This window comes from Aquila chrysaetos, chromosome 15 (genome assembly GCF_900496995.4).
Source record: "Aquila chrysaetos chrysaetos chromosome 15, bAquChr1.4, whole genome shotgun sequence".
NCBI lineage: Eukaryota > Metazoa > Chordata > Aves > Accipitriformes > Accipitridae > Aquila > Aquila chrysaetos.
The window spans coordinates 636,610-654,166 of record NC_044018.1 but is presented as its reverse complement, the minus strand read 5'-3'; the positions used below and the strand labels follow the sequence as shown (position 1 = coordinate 654,166).

At 40.7% G+C, this 17,557-nt stretch overlaps 1 protein-coding gene across 11 annotated transcripts in view; it reads left to right on the top strand.

Annotated features, from left to right (window-relative positions):
* DTNB (dystrobrevin beta) overlaps positions 1 to 17,557 on the top strand; it is a 214,767-nt gene that overhangs the window by 68,019 nt on the left and 129,191 nt on the right. For 10 of the 11 annotated variants that reach the window (XM_030037505.2, XM_030037503.1, XM_030037509.1 and 7 more), the window contains one exon: positions 2,503 to 2,627. In XM_030037505.2, the coding sequence (XP_029893365.1) occupies positions 2,503 to 2,627 (125 nt within the window). Of the gene's footprint in view, positions 1 to 2,502; positions 2,628 to 3,740; positions 3,772 to 17,557 lie in introns of those variants that run through there. The other variant, XM_041128840.1, reaches the window with a different exon arrangement.

Below are 17,557 nucleotides of genomic sequence, written 5' to 3'. Positions count from 1 at the left end.
TCAAGTAGGAAACACTCTAAAAGGAGAAGAAGCGGAGAACAAATTGAGAGAGAAATAAATGTGAAAATTTTCAATATATAGAAGAATTAATTTAGGAAAACTAGTATTTTACTTTCAGTATCATCACATTTGTGTGCATAATTTAAATTTAATGTGGAATTAGGAAGAAGTAACATAAAGATTGGATTGTGTTTTTCATAGGATTTCAAAATAATTAAAGGCTGATGATCATCTGTAGAACCTTTCATAGTGAGAGCACTGTGTACTTCAACACTTTGCAAGGATCATCCATTGATTGCAATCTACCAGGTTTTCTCAACACATTAAAAAAAACCAAACCAAAACCAAAACAAAACATCAGCTTACTATCAGCAAGTCTTTTTAGTGCTTAGTATTTAGTGAATTAGTAGGCTGAAGTGCTTCGGAACATGCTCTTTTACAGAGGTCCCTATGGGAGACTCACCTGAAGCAGTTAATTATCTTGACATCCTTCCTACTGAAGCCCTTCTTGGTGAGAGGAGATAAGAATCTTACATCCCTCACAAGATTTTTGCAGTGGTACTTCAATAGGTCCAAGACTTTCTGTCTGCAAGAGCCAAAGATAATATATTGGGAAGTTCAATTGCCCATTCCACCCGGTATCTGAAGGTTGTTAGATGGCTTGCTCTCCATGGCCTTCATGTATTCTGCTGCTTCACAGGTTGGATCTGTGGGCTGATGAATAAAAATTCTAGAATCTGAAAGGAATTAGGCTGCAACATATTGAATAATTGGTTTGATTTGTGAAACAGTATGGTCTTAATATGGTAACCAGGCCAGAGTACGCATTGTAAAGCAGTGTTAGATGCTGATGGAGGCATGTGACTGGAATTTGACTGTAGCTACCACTTGAATTGTCTCTGACATGTACTCCAAGGAAGAATATGATCATGAGTAATTCTTTTTCTCCCAAAACTACATTCACCATGAATTCAGAGGCAGCTTCCATTGATGGTTTTTAGAGTTCTCAGTTAGCATTGACTTTGAGTTGTAAGGTAATTGAAGGAGGATAATAAATCTTCAGTTAAGAACTGGCTATCCTAATAAATTCTCACAGGCATCCAGCTCATCGTTTCTAATTTGAAAGGAATTTTTCTCTTTTTTTCATTGTTTTCCAATTGATGTAAAGTATTTTACTTTATACTTAAAATGCATCCCAATCTACTACAAACCATGTAAATCCACAGAGGGAACAACTTCCTCAAGCGTAGGTTCTCCACTCAAAAAAGCCCTTATTGCCTGTTTTATATTGTTAAAGCCAAGAGGCCCAGAGTTGAAGATTCTCACTGGTTTACTAATTACTAATTGTTTTTCATTGTTAGTAAATATTAGTTAGTAGTTGCTAGTTACTAATTTATATAAACTGTAACTATATGTGTAACTCCTGTCCTGGGTTGCCTTGCCTCCTATTTAAATCAGTGTTAATCTGAATTTTAATTTGAATGTGCCTTGAGAATTGGTCCTAATTCTTCTTTGCAATGTCTTACAGGAGTAGTAAAAAAATTACGTAGGAGTAATTAGCCACTCGGTTACACATACGTGGACTGTTAGTGAGTTAAATCAGAAAAACAGAACTGTCAGGTTACTTCTGAGCTCTCATGAAAGCATTATCTGGCCTCCCACATCACTGGCATGAGTTCAGTGGATGTAATAACATTTTAAGACTTAATTTTGTAAGTCAACATTGGACTAAAAACACATTTTAAGCCCATGACTCAGGCCAGCTATCCATTCTTGCGTGTTTGGCAATGCTTGTCACCAGCCTTTCAGTCTTCTTTAGATGATCCCAGGATAGTTGCTCCTGTGAGATTAGTTAGCACAACCAAGTGAATTTGTGAAAGAAAACAAAGAAACCGGTCATTCATATCTAACACTACGGTTCACCTTGGCTGTGCCCATAATGAACAAAAAAATTTGAAAGTTGTTTTTCAAAAACAATTGCCTTTGTAAAGGACAGAGGGAGGGGGCATAGCGCCAACTTTCTGTTGATTCCAATAGATGGGAAATGAAAGCGGTGCTGGCAGTTGGTAAGCCTGTGCATGCAGGTTATTTACCTGCTCGTGCATCAGGTCCTTTGTTCTTCCCCTGCCCTCCCCTCAAAATACAATGTCTGTGTTCAGAAGACATTGTGAGTAAGTATAAGAAATCCCTTAATTGGATATGATTGCCCCTTGATTTAATTCCTGATAGAAAGACCAGACAATTGGTTTATTTCTTCATCTTACATACTCTTTTTAAACTGCTTCATTTTTCAATATTATAGCACAAAAAAAACCCCACACAAAACTTGTTCACCTATGTGTAGGGTCTGTACTAGTTTCTCAGGTATGGTATAATATAACCAGATATTTCTGAATATCCTAGTACTACGCATTTTTTTTACACTTCTCTGTTACCTGATTGCACATATTACCCTGCTCTTTGTAATAGTCAACTCATTTTTGTTATTCTTTTCAAAAACAGAAATCACCTGCAAAGAAGCTGAGCCATGCAATTAGTAAATCACTTGGTTGTGTACCAAGCAGAGAACCACCTCGTCCTGTATTTCCTGAGCAGCCAGAAAAGCCACTTGATCTTGCACATATAGTGTGAGTATCTATTTTAATCTATTTTTCACTTAATCAGTGACACAAAGCAAGGTATTTGTGGCTGTATTTCACTTTGAAATAGGTTAGCAGAAGGGAGCCCTTAGATTAGAATTATAAAGTTGCAATGATATAACTGTTATAAGTGTTTCTCTGAAAAATTATTTGAAACATTGTTTTGTTAAGAATATCTTGTTAACAAGAAAAGAGATACAGAATATGTTTATGTGTAGTTAAACTAAGACCTGACTGGATATTCTATTTGCATCTATTAGCATTTCAAAGTACTAATCAGTCTTAGCTTTTGCACATCACCGTATTGGAGCAGACTCTATTTTCTTACTTATTGTAGATTGACTTTGTTTTGTTTATACAATTTTAAACATATTTACTTGCAAGTTAATGTTGCCTAATATTAGCGGTAGCGTGGTTTAGCTTGTTGCTGCTGCCTGGAAGCGTTGGCTTTACATTCTTACTTGTCTTACTGAGAGGTTTGTGTTTTTCTGCTCAATGGCATTATTGTCACCCTTTCATTCTGACCTTACTGTCAAACGGATGGAATGATTTTAACTAAATACCATTGTACTGTTGTTGAACAGACTTGAAATCAGTCTGCTTCCCCAATTTACCAGTTTTCACATCAAAGTAAAACCTGAGACAAAAAAAAACCCAAACAACTTCTGTTATTGTATATGTATAATAAATAAAGCCTCCAAATAGATCTGGTTTAATGTCCTACAGAGTCTTAAGAAAAAGTCTCAGTCTTTTTATATATCTAAATTTAAGCACGTGCTATAGAGAAGAATGAGGAGAGAGGAGTAAAGCAAAGGGATATAATTTATGTAAAATGGAGGACTCCCATTTTCATGTGTATTGAGTAGTTTGCAGTTCTGAGAGTAAGTGGAATTGATGTTCTTCCAGTTTTCTTTTGACGTCATAAATACCAGATTCTTCTTGAACTGTTTTCTCTGTCACAATTTCTGAATGGAGAACCAAGGTATTCAAATCTGAATGTCTTGTAACCTCTGAAGTTCAATATGAGGATGTGCTGCTTTGGCCTTTCCTAATGCCGTATGATTTTGATTGACTGGCTCTTCTATACGCTCCTTTTAACAGTTGTGGCAGTCATTAAGAAAAAGGAGGCTAGCTTGTCAAAATATTGGAAAGGTGAGAATTGTAAAGCTTATCATGGCGTGGTAAAACACTCGTGTGGCTTTCTTTTGTGAAAAGCATAGAAGATCCATAACTTGACATGGAAGAGTAGTTGCAATGGTAGACTCCTTAACAACATAGTTTTGAGCTTTACCAATTTCTGCTTAGCTGTGTGGTTGTTTTTTCCAGTTCTTGCATCACTGAATATTTACCAGCTTTTATAATGCTTGCTTTAGTCCTGTGCAGTGAGGGGAGTTGATGTGATTTAATGGGATATAATTTTTCTGATTTTCTCTGTGAAATTGCACTCAAATTAAAAAAAAAATAATAATAAAAATCTGTTATACTACTGTTCATTTCAGAGCTGAAGTCTGTGTTCTCCTAAATGAATGGCTTATCAGACCCACAAGGACAAGGTTGTACATTCTCCACAGAATTAGCTCCATGCCTTGGCCAGAATGTGTTGTGGAGCTTGTCACTTAGCTTTAAAGCTGTTTTTTCTGTAGTAAGGGTGCTGCTCAGTCTCGTAGAAAACAATGTCATGTTTAAAATCTTACCAGATCATGAATCTGTTCACATTTTTCTTTTTAGATTTTTCTCTGTGCTGCTTCCATGTTGAAACGCAATAACATTCACAAGAGAAAATTAGTAGTTTACAATGCGATACTTCTATTAGAAAAAAAAATTAAGTAATTGCATAAGTACAGTGTATGAAAACAATTACAGCAATGGTATTGTGACTGCCTGCATGAAGGAAGGCTGTGGAAACTGATCCCAAAACTACGAGACGTTTTACTTCTGATACAGATTACCAAGTTTGATAAATTACTTCTTTTGCTAGGATTTAATAATTTGTTAATGGATTAAACAAGTTTCAGTCCTCAGCTAGACAAGGAACGGTAAAAGCGGTTGGCTTGCTTTTGTGGTTTTATTTTTAATACATGACCCATTGAAGGTGCTGGTAGAGAAGTGCCTCCAAGCTTGCTCTTTGCTTCCAATCAGTAACAGCCTATACCTTGGCTTACAAACGCAGCGTTGCCTTTTTCCTGAGCCCGGAGGCAGTTGCATGCCCCAACAGCGGTGGGTGCTCCAGGCAGCCTGGCAGGAGTGTGTGGCCCTGGGGACAGGCAGGTGGGGGTACAGCACCTTCTGCAGTGACTGGGACTGCTGCCCAGACGCTCTTGGCAGTAGCGAGACAACTTGGAGACATCTGCTCTGTGCTGCCAGCTTTAATTTACAAAAAAAAAAAAAAAAAAAAAAAAAAAAAAGCGTGCCCTAAGAAGCCAAAGTATTGGGAAATACTGCCTAATTCTACAAGGATGACTGCGGGAACAACAGATAATGGTCTGGTGTAAAAATAATGTAAGTAGGTGATTTATATCAAACAATCACATGAAAATAAAATTAACATAGGACAAAAAAGACCTACTGGGTTTTTTATATAAGTGATACAAGATGTTTGGGGTTTTCTGTGTAAGTGATACCACTGAAATAAAAAAAAACAATTAAAAAAAAGGGCACACAAAACCCCCCCCCAGTTTTTAAGTGTGAAAAGTGACATAGCCAGAGGAGATTCTTTAATAGAACTCAACTTACAAAGAGGAATTGCTCAGGGCCACAATGACTCATTATTTAGGTGTCAGTGATCATGACTTGTTTACATGAAACAAATGTAATCGAGGTGCACATCAGCATCTAACAAATGCTTTAAAGGAGATGGTCTCGCAAAGTTAAAATCGACTTCAGCTGAGTAAATAATGTGAACGTAAAAATATTAATAACTAGAAACAGTTTAAGAATACTTGGCCAAATGTTCCAGAGAAAACAAGGCTTGGAAGGGAAGAAAAAATAGCTATACTTGTCAAGGGAAGGAGAAATGACAAAAATGGGTAGCAAAGAATGTAAACTAATAGTTTAAAAGTTATTGGAGAATAGTTTTCAGGTTGTGGTTTGGCAGGGGGGCAGCAATTGTGCAATATGCTGTTGGTGAGATACTTAGCTTCCAGAGATAAGCCAAAAGGATGTTGAATTGCACTGTCTGTTTTCAGTCTAAACTGCGTTTTGAAAGAATTTATTAATTTGGATACTTACTGCTGATTGTTGATGTCTTGGAGCATTGGAAAGTTCCCAGAGCACTGGAAGAAAATGCATATGATCTCATTGGTTTTTTTCAAGGCAGTGGGGGGGGCAGGGAATGAAGTCAAACAGGGCAATCTCTGACATGTTGTGTTTACTAACATGACTTTGATGGTGAATAAAATAATTGAGCAGTAGATAAGCTATTTTGTTGATCAGTAAATAAAAAGGTAACTCATGCCAATCAAGCATAGGCTTTTGGCAATTCAGTGTAGTCAGACTCAGTTTGTATCTTTTTTTTATGAGATTATTTTTGATTAATAAAGTGATATTGTTGGCATAATGCATTTATTATGAGTATTGAATAATTTAGAAAACAATAATCAATACAGCACATATACAGCAGTTTGGAAAAAAAAATGTAGCTCATTGTCCTCAATATAACTGCAAAAAGAAGATTGCTGAATAGGGTGTGTTTTCAAGCGGAGTCCTGCAGAGATCAAGCCTAGCTTCTGTGCTATTAACATTCATTTTCATGAGCCGGAGGAAAACATAAAATCCCTATTGATAGGCTAGATAGGCAAATGAGAAAAATATTGGAGGAATGAAGAAGATTAAAAGGACAGTATGCTGGGCAGAATGACTCAAAAAATTTTTGGAGGTCATGGTATGCAATTGGCTGAATGTGCATTTTCAGGGCGATTTTGTAACCAAGGATGCTAACAAGATCTGAGAGTGTAAATGGGAGAGTTTACCCTTTGTGCTTGGTGGTGGCGGGATCCTTGTCAGAAAACTCCATAGTTACAGCACCCACAATCAAGACAAACGTTGAAAGACCAAAGGGTTTGAGAAGGTCAATGAAAACAATTGAAGGACTGGAAATACGTATGGGAAGATGCATAGCTTTTACATCCAAAGACTCAAGTAATGTAAGTATAACACACAGACGTTAAGGAATGATTTGATATTTCTAAAAATATCTATCCTAGGGAAATTAAATATAATCCTAGGGAGCTGTAGCAGATAGGCTTAACAAAAAGACACAGACCAGAAGTTGAAGCTAGACAAATTCAGAATAAAAATAAGAACTATGTTTTTAGTAGTGAATGTAAGTAAATAATTGTTAGAATAGATTACCAAAATCAAAAAGGGGGGGGGGATTTCCACCACTGAAACTTTAAAATCAAGAGGAGAGTATTTTAAATCGAATAAGAATTCCAGTCAGTCTTATGTTCTGTTTGACAGAACCTCCATTAGTACAGTGCTTCCTTATAGCTTTATGAGATATGAAAAATGCATACAAAAATTTTAATGTAGTCTCAGAGTCAGGAGTTTTACAGAATCCACTGCTAGAGCACCATACATATGCTTTCATGGGTTTGCTTTACTTACATTTCCAAAAATAAGTGAGTGTTTCTGAAACTACCTCTACCTCTTTTTACCTGCATTCCTGCAGCTGTGCTGGGTCAGTAATATAAAAAATAGAAATTCTGCTATTTCCTGCTATTTTGGTGCATTCTGCTTCTCTCCCCCTTATCTCTCTCCCTGCATCCTCCTCCAGATTGTAAGCCGTGTCTAGGTGGAAGTTTCCTGGCTGCTATAGAGTAATTGTGTGTGAATCATTCTCTTGCTTAGGTGTCGGTTTTCTGAATACGATTGCTGGAACCCACAGGCTCCAAAGGCTCCCCCTTTTTTAAGGAATTACAGTCTATATGATGGAAAAAAATAATAGGCATTTAAAAACTCTTTTTAGCTTATATTTGATAAAACAGAGATGGTATTTGACATGGATCAGTTTTGCTCGGAGAAATCATTTAAAGTTTTCCTTCACTGCGGTGTTATTTCAGGTTATAACATGATCATTTTCCCCTGGCTCTGGACCCATCAAATGCAAACCCCTCCCATTACAGCCTTTATTTTAAAATGTTAGCCGAGATGGATCCTTTCGGTGACACAACCCTGTTGCACAGGACATGAAAAATTACCGTTCTTAACCAAAATAACTGTGCCAGCAAAAGCTACCACTACCGGTATTGTCCTACAGTAAAACATTAGAGTGCTTAGGTGTTCTTGTGCTGTTGCTAAACACCGTCGTTCTCGGTGGCACGGCTGCTGCTGCGGCGACAGATGGGCTGCGTCACGCTCAGCTATGGCAGGTGATGCCGCTGCCCCGAGCCGCTCCTCTCCTCGCTGCGAGAAATCGGTGTCTTCACGGGAGAGGCGGTGGAATGTGGCATGTGTCACCTCCGCAGCCGTTCCTCTTCACGGCTTGGGGGAGTTCAGCGTGACGCTAGCGAAGGTGGGTTTGTGCTAATGAGTTATGCCACGGTTGGTGACAGCTGAAGAGGAAACGTACGTCCCACTCCGGTGGCTCACAGAAAGGGAGTCTGTCTGCTACGAGTCTCTCCAGGTGACAAATACGTGAGGCCGCGGAAAGATAAGGGACTATGGATTGCTTCAAATCAACTTTCCTGTGTTGGAGGACTGGAGATGCTTCTTCAAGCCTTCAGCAGATAAATGAAAATGGGATGAGGAGCCATTTGTAGGGATTCATAAAGTGTTCATGCTTCTGCCGGCCGGGCTGACAAAAGATAAAGTTGGGGCCGTATTGTGCTTATGTTAATGTGCTTTCCTGGTGGTCAGCCAAGGCCAATATCGGAAGGGACTAATAATCTCTGATGTATAAAAGTTGCCCCCCGCCCCCGCAAAGGGAAGCTGGGGGCACGTGGGTTTTGCTGATCGCCCCAGCTCAGCTGGCAAGCCGCGTAGCTACGAACTGCTGCAAACCGCAGCAGGCTGGCGAGGCTGTGGATCCGTAGCTGGTTCCCTTGTGCGAGCCTTCGCCATCCCCGGCTGATGCGGCAGTACTCTCCTGGTGCTCGGGGATTTGCAGCTGTCGGGGCAGCACAGTTGCAAGCCCGCCCCTAGATCCCCACCAGCAAGTCCCAGACGTGGGTGGATGCTGCAGTCAGGTCTAGGCTCAGCCCTCCAGAGAGCTGTCTGCTAATGGGAGAATGTGTAATGCTATCAGTAATATTTACTAGTATTGCTAATACGCTACTTCGATACAGTGAAGAGGGGGGGAAATACTCTGCTCTGTATGCATAGAAGATGATGTGGCTGACACATGCTAGCCAGCATATATGTTGTATATATTGTACACAGTGCAATGTAGCCATGCCCTGGCTGTTAAGAAAGTACAGTTTCTCTTTACGATGGAAGAGCAGTGTAGCAGTGGGGTCTAAATGGGGAAAACTGCCTGTGGACTGGCTTCTTGTTCTTCCCTGTTATGTTATTTTATTTACATGTCACATTAAGTTAGAATTTGAATTAGATTCTGTTTCTAGCAAAATTACACTTCATAGATTGACCCGAGTTCAAAAGACCAAGAGAGTAGGCTTAAGTCTTTGAGAAAGGCAGAAATTGCTGAGTTTAAAATGGAGCATGGTTCTGCATCGCCTGCTTCCCGTAAGAAATCACAATGACTTTTTTTTGTTCTCTGCCAGCAGTGGTATGACCAATTTGGGAAGAGATTTGGGTTTGACACTGAATATATTTCTTCTCAGAAATTTTTGCAGTGATAACATGTAAAAGGTTTGCCTTTGCGCATGAAAATAAATTCTGTAAGATCTTTGTGAAGAGTTACATGAAGAATACCACTTTGCAGGTTACAGGGGTGTTTCTGGACCATCAGATGTACATAGCCAGAAGTTTTATGTTGTTTTACAAAAACTATTTACTGACTGTTTCCTTCTTTTGCCCATAAACACTTCCTCAGGCAGCAGTGATTTTGGGTCTCTTTCATTGCTTCACTCAAAACCCTGGAGGGAGCAATGACCTATCAAAAATCATATCCCTTTATCCACTGCTATGGACAGCTCTACTGAAAAGCTTGGAAAAATATGCAGATTACAGTGGAAACCAAAACTTTGATTTGCTTATAAAACTGCGTATTTCTTGGCCCAGGCTGCCTCTTGCCTCTGCAGTGCTAACAGTGGGGCTGAAACACTGGTAGCTAATTTTGTGAGGTTGCTTTTAGTGGAAATCGTTTCTTCTTCTTGCAGTTGCCAGAAAGCTCTGAGGTTTAGAGGTGCTGAGACACCTCGTTGTCTGAGGTACGGTACACCCAAGGTGCTTGTGTGGCTCAAAGGAGATGCTCTTGTGAGCTGCCCTAGTGCTCCTTCCCCAGGAGAGAGAAGGGAGAGGAACGTACGTGGCTGATGCTGGCCACTGGATCTCAAGTATCGTGCCCCCCTGTCCCTGGGCATCGTTCAGCTGTGGCTACCGCATGATCTTTGGCTATCAAGTTAATGTCTTAACTTGCGCATTACTCTGCATCTGTTCCTCCTTTTAAACTGCTCTGTTTTAAATATCTCAAAAAACAATACTCCTAGCAAGAAAAATAATGTCATGCTGAATTTTGCTTAACTGTACGTAACTGCCAGGCATGCCCGTTGCAATAAATTATAGAGCAAAACAAAATGCTTGGCTATTGTTTCCTGCATGGAAACCCTTAGGAGCCCAACCCCACCCTATTTTATAGTAAGTTTTATATATGACAGTTATGATTACTTAGGGTTTCCAGCTCCTCTCAGACAAATTAATCCAGCCTCACTCAGTGACTGGACTTAGGTGAGAGTGACAGTCCTCGATGGAGGACCACGGATAAAGGGAATCCAGTGGATTTTGTGTGTCTGGATAATTTGTCACAGGCTATTAAAGAGAAGAAGTTACCATGGGATTGGAAAAAAGGTCTTTTGATGGACTGAAAAGAGTTAAAGGTTAGAGAAGCAAAAGGTAGAGGTTAATGGGCAGTTTTGGGGTGGAGGAGGGTCAGTACTGGGGTCCATTAGCCGATCCTAAAGGGACTAGGTGGGGAAGTCCCCTCTGATGTTGCTGGTAGAGCAGGGCTGGAGTTTTCTGGAGAGCAGCTTTGTGAAGTGTTACAGATCGCTTTGCTGCTGAAACCACCTCTGGATCGGAGCAGAGACTGATCTGATTAGGAATATTTTTATACTCCGTCATCCTTGCTATGAGGCTTGTCTGTCCAACTGTTGAACGTTAGTGACAACTGCAAACAAATCACAGTTTTTCTTCCAGTGAGGGAAGTTTTCTGGAAAACCTTCCTGTAAAAGGTTTGTGGCCTCCAAAACCTTCAAGAAAATGTAGATCCTTTCCATTCGAATCAGGGATTGCCGATCCAAATCAGCTTCTTAAATGTATTAAATAAAATCTAGGTGAACAGAAAGGAAAGGAAGGAGAAATATGCTTAGGTTGCCAGTATTTATTGCAAACATACATCAAAGATGACTTTTTATAGAAGTTAAGGTCAGAAAACATTAAATCAGCCAGTCTGACCTTCTGTATTTCATTGATTATTAAATGTCACCACCTTCCTTCTCTACTGAGCCCAGTAATTTGTATTTGGGAAAGGTTACCCTCCATAAAGGCACTCACTCTTGATTTCCAGAGGTTATAAATGCCCAGTTTCTCGAATAGTGGTTTGTTTGAATGAATAGTCTTTTATTTCCATTTTTTTTTCTCTTAAACTATGTTCTGTTTCCAGCCCTTGTTTTGTTTTTATTTCTCTACCTAAACACTAATACATTTCCGTATATGTATGTTCAAGGATCAGATTAGCTCTGCCTGCAACAAATTGCCTTCACTGTCCACTGTGGTCTGTAATCCCTTTTTGTAGTCACTGCTTTTGGAAATTGAGCGCTATTCTCTGAATCTGCTCTGCATTTTTATGTCCTAGATGTATAATTTTACATCTGGCCTTATTTAAATACAGGATAATATTAAAACAAAGTATTAAAATACAGCTTATCAAGGCTCATTTTCTGTGTATTTTGAAGCCATAATGGAAAGTCTCAAATCTTTTATAGTAGCTGTAAAAACCACTAAGATCATTTAATTTCAAAGATTACAAACTGACAGATGTTTTTGAGATCTAACAGTCCTTAATACATTTAAAAAGACTTTGTTGATATTATGTAGTTCATATTTTCAGTTTTGTAGCAGTAAGCCACAAACTTTATGGCAAATTCCAGCAGCTGTGGTTAGTGGGTACCGCAGCAGTGGTGTGCAGTGCTTCGCACTGGCGACAGAGCACGGGTGAAAGATGGTTCATAAAGGGGGGGAAGCTCGGGGCGGGCAACGAAACTGGTGAAGCCGTTGTGGCAGCGTCCAAACCCCGAAGTTGCGCTAGGGAACTGTTGAAGCCTCTGGCATTGAGCGAAGCAGCCGCAGCTCGCTCTGATCTAGAGCAGCCTCGGGACCGCTGCCGCTGCCAGCCGGGGTGTCCGAAGCGGCGATGCCGTCGCCGCAGCGGGCACACGGCCGCGCCGGATGGCTCAGCAGGTGCTGCTCCAGGAGACTGCTACGGCTGTGAGATAACAGCTGTCAGTGCTGTAGCATTTGCTGGGCTTTAGGACGTTTTTCCCTTAGAAAAGGAAGTTGAAAGCACGCGCGCCCTCCCTGTAATACTTCATCCCTTTAGCATAGCTGGGATGCTGCTCTGGGCTGTGCCAGCTGAGGGAGGCTGGGACGGTGTGCCAGGGAAAAGTCCCGCGGGCATCTTGTGGGGATGGGAAGTGAGGAGGGAGGGCGAGGGCAGGGCTGAGGGATCACCCGCTCGCCCATCAGAGCTCCTCGGTCTCTCATCCCATCACGCGTGGGGTGTCAGGGCAGCGTGTTCGGGGGTGCAGTAGCACCCTGCATCAGATAGATTCAGACTAGATATAAGGAAGAAATGGTTTACACTGAGGGTGGTGAGACACTGGCCCAGGTTGCCCAGAGAGGTGGTTGCTGCCCCATCCCTGGAACCATTCAAGGTCAGGTTGGACGGGGCTCTGAGCAACCTGAGCTGGTTGAAGATGTCCCTTCCCTCATTGCAGGAGGGTTGCACTAGATGACCTTGAAAGGTCCCTTCCCACCCAAACCATCCTGTGATTCACTGATCCCTCGGTGCTGTTCGCGGCAGCAGCAGGAAAGGACAGACACAAGTTCTTCCTTGGCCGGGGTGGGGAGGGCGAGGAGATTCCTCTTGTACAGGGTTCAGTGTCCTGAACCTGCAGCATGTAAATTACTGACAATTCCTTTTGATTACCGGGAACAGGAGAGAGAGCAACCTGTTACCTTTCTGTGCTTAATGGATAAGAAAAAGATAAACTGGATAATTGAGAGAATTCTCTCCCATCTGAAATGGCAGTAACGTGAGGAAAGGAGAGCACTAAGACCTCGAGGTGTGCGAGTACCTTCCTCCCCCGTTGGTCCGGGTTGTAATTGGGAATAGCCAAGAGAAACTTGCTCTCTGCATTGGGAGCTCAGAGGTTTTCTCGTTGCAGCGATGTGTGTCTGTGTACGCACGCACACACGTAGGTGAGTCTGCGTGGTGTGTACAACTTCACAAGAACATGTTGCCCGCTTTCTTTTTTTTTTTCCTCTGAACTTTTGTACTGGAAGCGATTCCAGTCCCCATCCTTCATGGCCACTGTTTCTGCTGGTACGCGTGATTAATAGCAACAGCCAGCCAGCCTCCCACGGAGCAAGGAGTTGCGTGTTTACACCTGCCAGGTTGAAGAGCTCAAAGTTCCCCACGGTGGCCACGTGCGCTTGCCCCCAGCCTGGTGTGCAAACACCAGCACGGCGTCGCCCGCTCGAAAGGTGGATCGGCGAGCTCCGCTGCGGGGATCCCGCATGCACCCACCTGCGCTGAGCTCAGCAAGAGTCTTTCCACGCTTGCGCTGATGCCACCATGATTTGAAGAAGGTGATGCAAGGCACTGAAAAGCGTGTCTTTATTATCGTCATTGATGAGATGCTGGCACGCAGTTGTGAGGTTTCGGCTTCCTGTTGCTTTTATCTTTTTGCATTCTTTGAAAATTGCTGTATTTTCCTAAGATCTGCGTAAGCATTTGGTACGAATTTATTTTGCTGGAATACGATGGCTTATTTTTAACTTTCATGCTCATTCTGTCACGGCTGAGGGATGGTGTCTGCTTCTGTCACATTACAGGCATTTTTTACCAAAATTGCATAAATATACTTTTAAAAAATGTAAATATGTTTAACGGAAGACAGATGACATCTTTTTTTTTATGAAAGGGTTATAAAGTTAAACATGTTTGAAATGCACATTTTCCTTGATTTTGGTATTCTGTTAGGTTTTGCATTTGAATACACCACCTGCTACATTGAATTTTCTTTCATTTCCCAGTGAAGGAGGCATGTTTCTGTTTTTTTCTGTAGTCATCTTGATCATTGCTTCTTCAGGATTAAAATGGTTTTAGGTATCTCCACACTGGGGGTTTGATTTGACTGATACCCCGTGAGCATTTTCTTAATAGTCTTAGACTGAAATTCATTCCCGGTGTGTGTAGCAGGTTGGACTCCAGACTAAGAGCTGCCTCGTGTGCGAGAGATCCGTATCTCATGCCAGGAGAGGGATTCTTGCTGGATTTACATGCTTTTCTTGAAAGCAAGCTATTCCTGGACGACAGAGCAATTTCCTAATGTTTGGTTCATAAATCGTTTTGCTGCTTTACACAGGCAATGTGGTCATCTGGATTAACATGTAACAGCTCTCCACCAAATTTTGTAACAGCCTTTAATGTTGGGGACTGGCATCCCTTGCAGCCTAATGGCCCTGTAAAGGGTATTGATATTTACTGTGGGCTTTTTTTTTTTTTTCCCTGAACCATTTTGGCCACTATTATAATTGAAGTGTTCAGAGTAGAGAGGCTTGGATGATATGCTTGTTTTGACTGCAGCTGTCCTTATTCTCCATGACCGAACAAAATTGTTCTTTACTTTGAATTCTTTTTGTTTGTTTCTGTGGTACACTGTGAGTACGTGCGGTTTTTGCTGGCTGAGAGAAATCTCTTCTTGATTTCAGGCTGGTAGAAGGTTATTATGATATTAACTAGCAAAATGAATAGGAAACTCCAAGTGGTGAGATTATAACTCTGTTTTTTTTATTTTGAATTCTTTTTTATTCATATGGTACATCAATCTTCTAATGATCTTTTCACAGTATTAGTAAGCAGCTCTCACCTGTTCCTAGACAATGCGATATTATCAAGGTACTATGTTATGTCATCAAGTTATGGGATATTGTCAATATTTATTTAATAATAATTTAACATCTTTTAATACTTGTATTCACAGTCATGGTTCTGGAAGTAATGCTGTTATTCTGGGACAGAATATGGAGCATTATTTATACCTCCTTTTATACTTGAAAAAGGAGATGAGACTTGATTGTAATGCTTAAGCTATTGATGCCGAAGCCAAACAAATTTCAGTTAAGAATCTACCTTTTATGATCAAGATAGTAATGGAATAAACAACCAAGGGAAGTTGTCGTGACTTTTTCTCTTTGATGCCTAGATCTGAACTTACTGAAATTGGGCTTTAGACAAAGCTAAATAACTTGCCTCAATGCTGGAGTAAGTAGGTGAAATTTAATTTTTTGTTGTTGTTTTTTTATATGCAGGAGGTCAGATTACATGGTGGAATAATCTCTATTATACTTACAATTTATAAGTCATATTAATTTTTCTTTTAGTTCAAAATGTACAGGAGTTTGCATTTTAGTGCGTGTATATTGGTTAGATCTGTACTTATATTCTAGTCAGTCTTTATTTCTGTTCCTTCCTCCCTGCTGCTCTTTCCCTTCTTGCTTCCTTCTTTTCCTTTTAAATTTCCATAGCTCCTCAGTGCTGCAGAGAACACGATGTCAGTGGCTCTTCTGTAGCCTTTATCTACGGGCAGCAGGAGATCAGCTACTAATGCTGCAAGTATTAAAGTCTTAGATTTACTGAAGTTGCTGAAGCCTGGGATCCTGTTGGAACAGGAAGAAGTCTGATCCACTGACGACTTTAAAATCGCAAATGTCTATATGGCAAATAACTAGGAACCTAGAATTTTACAAAGGAGAGAAACTATTCCGTACTCTCTTTAATCCACATGGGACATGCCGTGGCTGGCTGCGAGCAGCCTCGTTAGAGAGCCACAACAATATTCTTCCTCTGAAAGCCAGCCTTTTCATCTCGGTGTGGCATTTCCTGTGTTATGTTTATGTTTCTCGTGATGAATATTGTATTTTGAAGAGTAAGTTTTGCACTTTTATATTAATTGATTCAAAGGGAAGAGTGTAGTGAAATATAAAGTGTATTTTGCTTGTTAAAAAACTTCACATATGGGTTGGTGTGCTGCTTCTGGCTGACCCGGTAATGGGGACGTCTGTCCCTTCACCTCCAAACAGATCAAAATGGGTTAGATTTAAAAGAAAAAAAAAATTTTAAAAAAAGCCCTCAGTCCTTTTGTAGCTGGACAATCCATTCTTGACTGCCTTACCCAACGTAAGAACATTTTGTCGGATAACATGCCTTGTGCCCAGGAGATGCTGGGTCACGTGGCGGCTCCGTTTCCTTGGAGACGGCGCCGTGCCGCGCATCGGGATGCTGAGCGTCGGGATGCCAGCTCGGTGGAGGACCGGAGAGCCGTTCGCCAGGACCACAAAGGTTTGCTGGATTTGCATTCCTCGCCGTTTTGTTGCTTTAGCACGAAAACGTTAGCCAGGTCTTTTTGCACGCTGTCGGGATGCAGGAGCGCACTGTTAAGGCAGAGTTAACTTCTCTGAATGCTATTGGAAACGTAACCCTGGGTTTTTTGGTGGTGGTTTGCGGGGAGCTGTTATGGACTAGCAAGAGGGATGCCCGTGAGGGGCGGCAGCGTGGCCGTGCTGTCAGGTTTTATTTGTTTCTGGCTGTTGTAAACAGATCGCAGGAACAGCTCAGAGAGGGACGCGGGTAACTTGCCGAATGCTTCGTTTCCATCCTTCCTGTTAGTCATTTTTGAACAGGGCAAGAACAAAGTCATTATGAAGTAATATATCACTTGATGCCTTGTTTACAATAAGAATTGTTATTCATAGATCATTCATACCCCTGTGACATTTTAGTGGAAAACAGCAGAATTTACCATGACATCTTGTCATCATAAGTAATATGCGTATTGCAAATTACTGGAAATAAATAGGCATAATAACGAGCTCATATTTGTGTCAGTGTCTCTGAACTGTTACTGCTGTTCCATTTACACACTAGAGACAGCAGCCAGCTGAAGAATGCTCTTTACTGTTTTTGTTAGAGATGTTGCATACAAAAACATTGGCAATTACACAAAAAAACAGTGAAGACTTCGTTCTAAAATTGCCCAGAAACAATACATTGTATATATTTTCGCTAGGTGTTGTTATAGTGCTCAGGGATTTATTTTCTTCGGTACCCATCTTTATGTAAAATTTCAAATATCTGTATTTATGTTCAGGTTTGTGATTGGTTCTGAACTTATTAGCATGTTTCATTTTTTCCTGATCATCTTAACAGAAGCATATACCTTAAACTATTTTTTAAATTACGGCAAACCCCGTAAAATTAAAATAGTCTGTTCGTCATTCCTGCTGCTAAAATAACCTAAATCTGCAGTTTTCAAGAGGACGGAGCAAAAAGATGAAATCTTTTGAGTCCCCTCACCCAGGCTCATGGTAATGCAAAGCCAGGCTGAATGACAGGAGGTTGTTATCCCAGCTTTAGTAATGAGTCAGGTAGTGAAACATTATCGTATCCAAACATGTTTAAAATGTTTCCCTTTGGCAAATATTTAGGCTGCTATTTTTGGATTATACATTTTTAACCT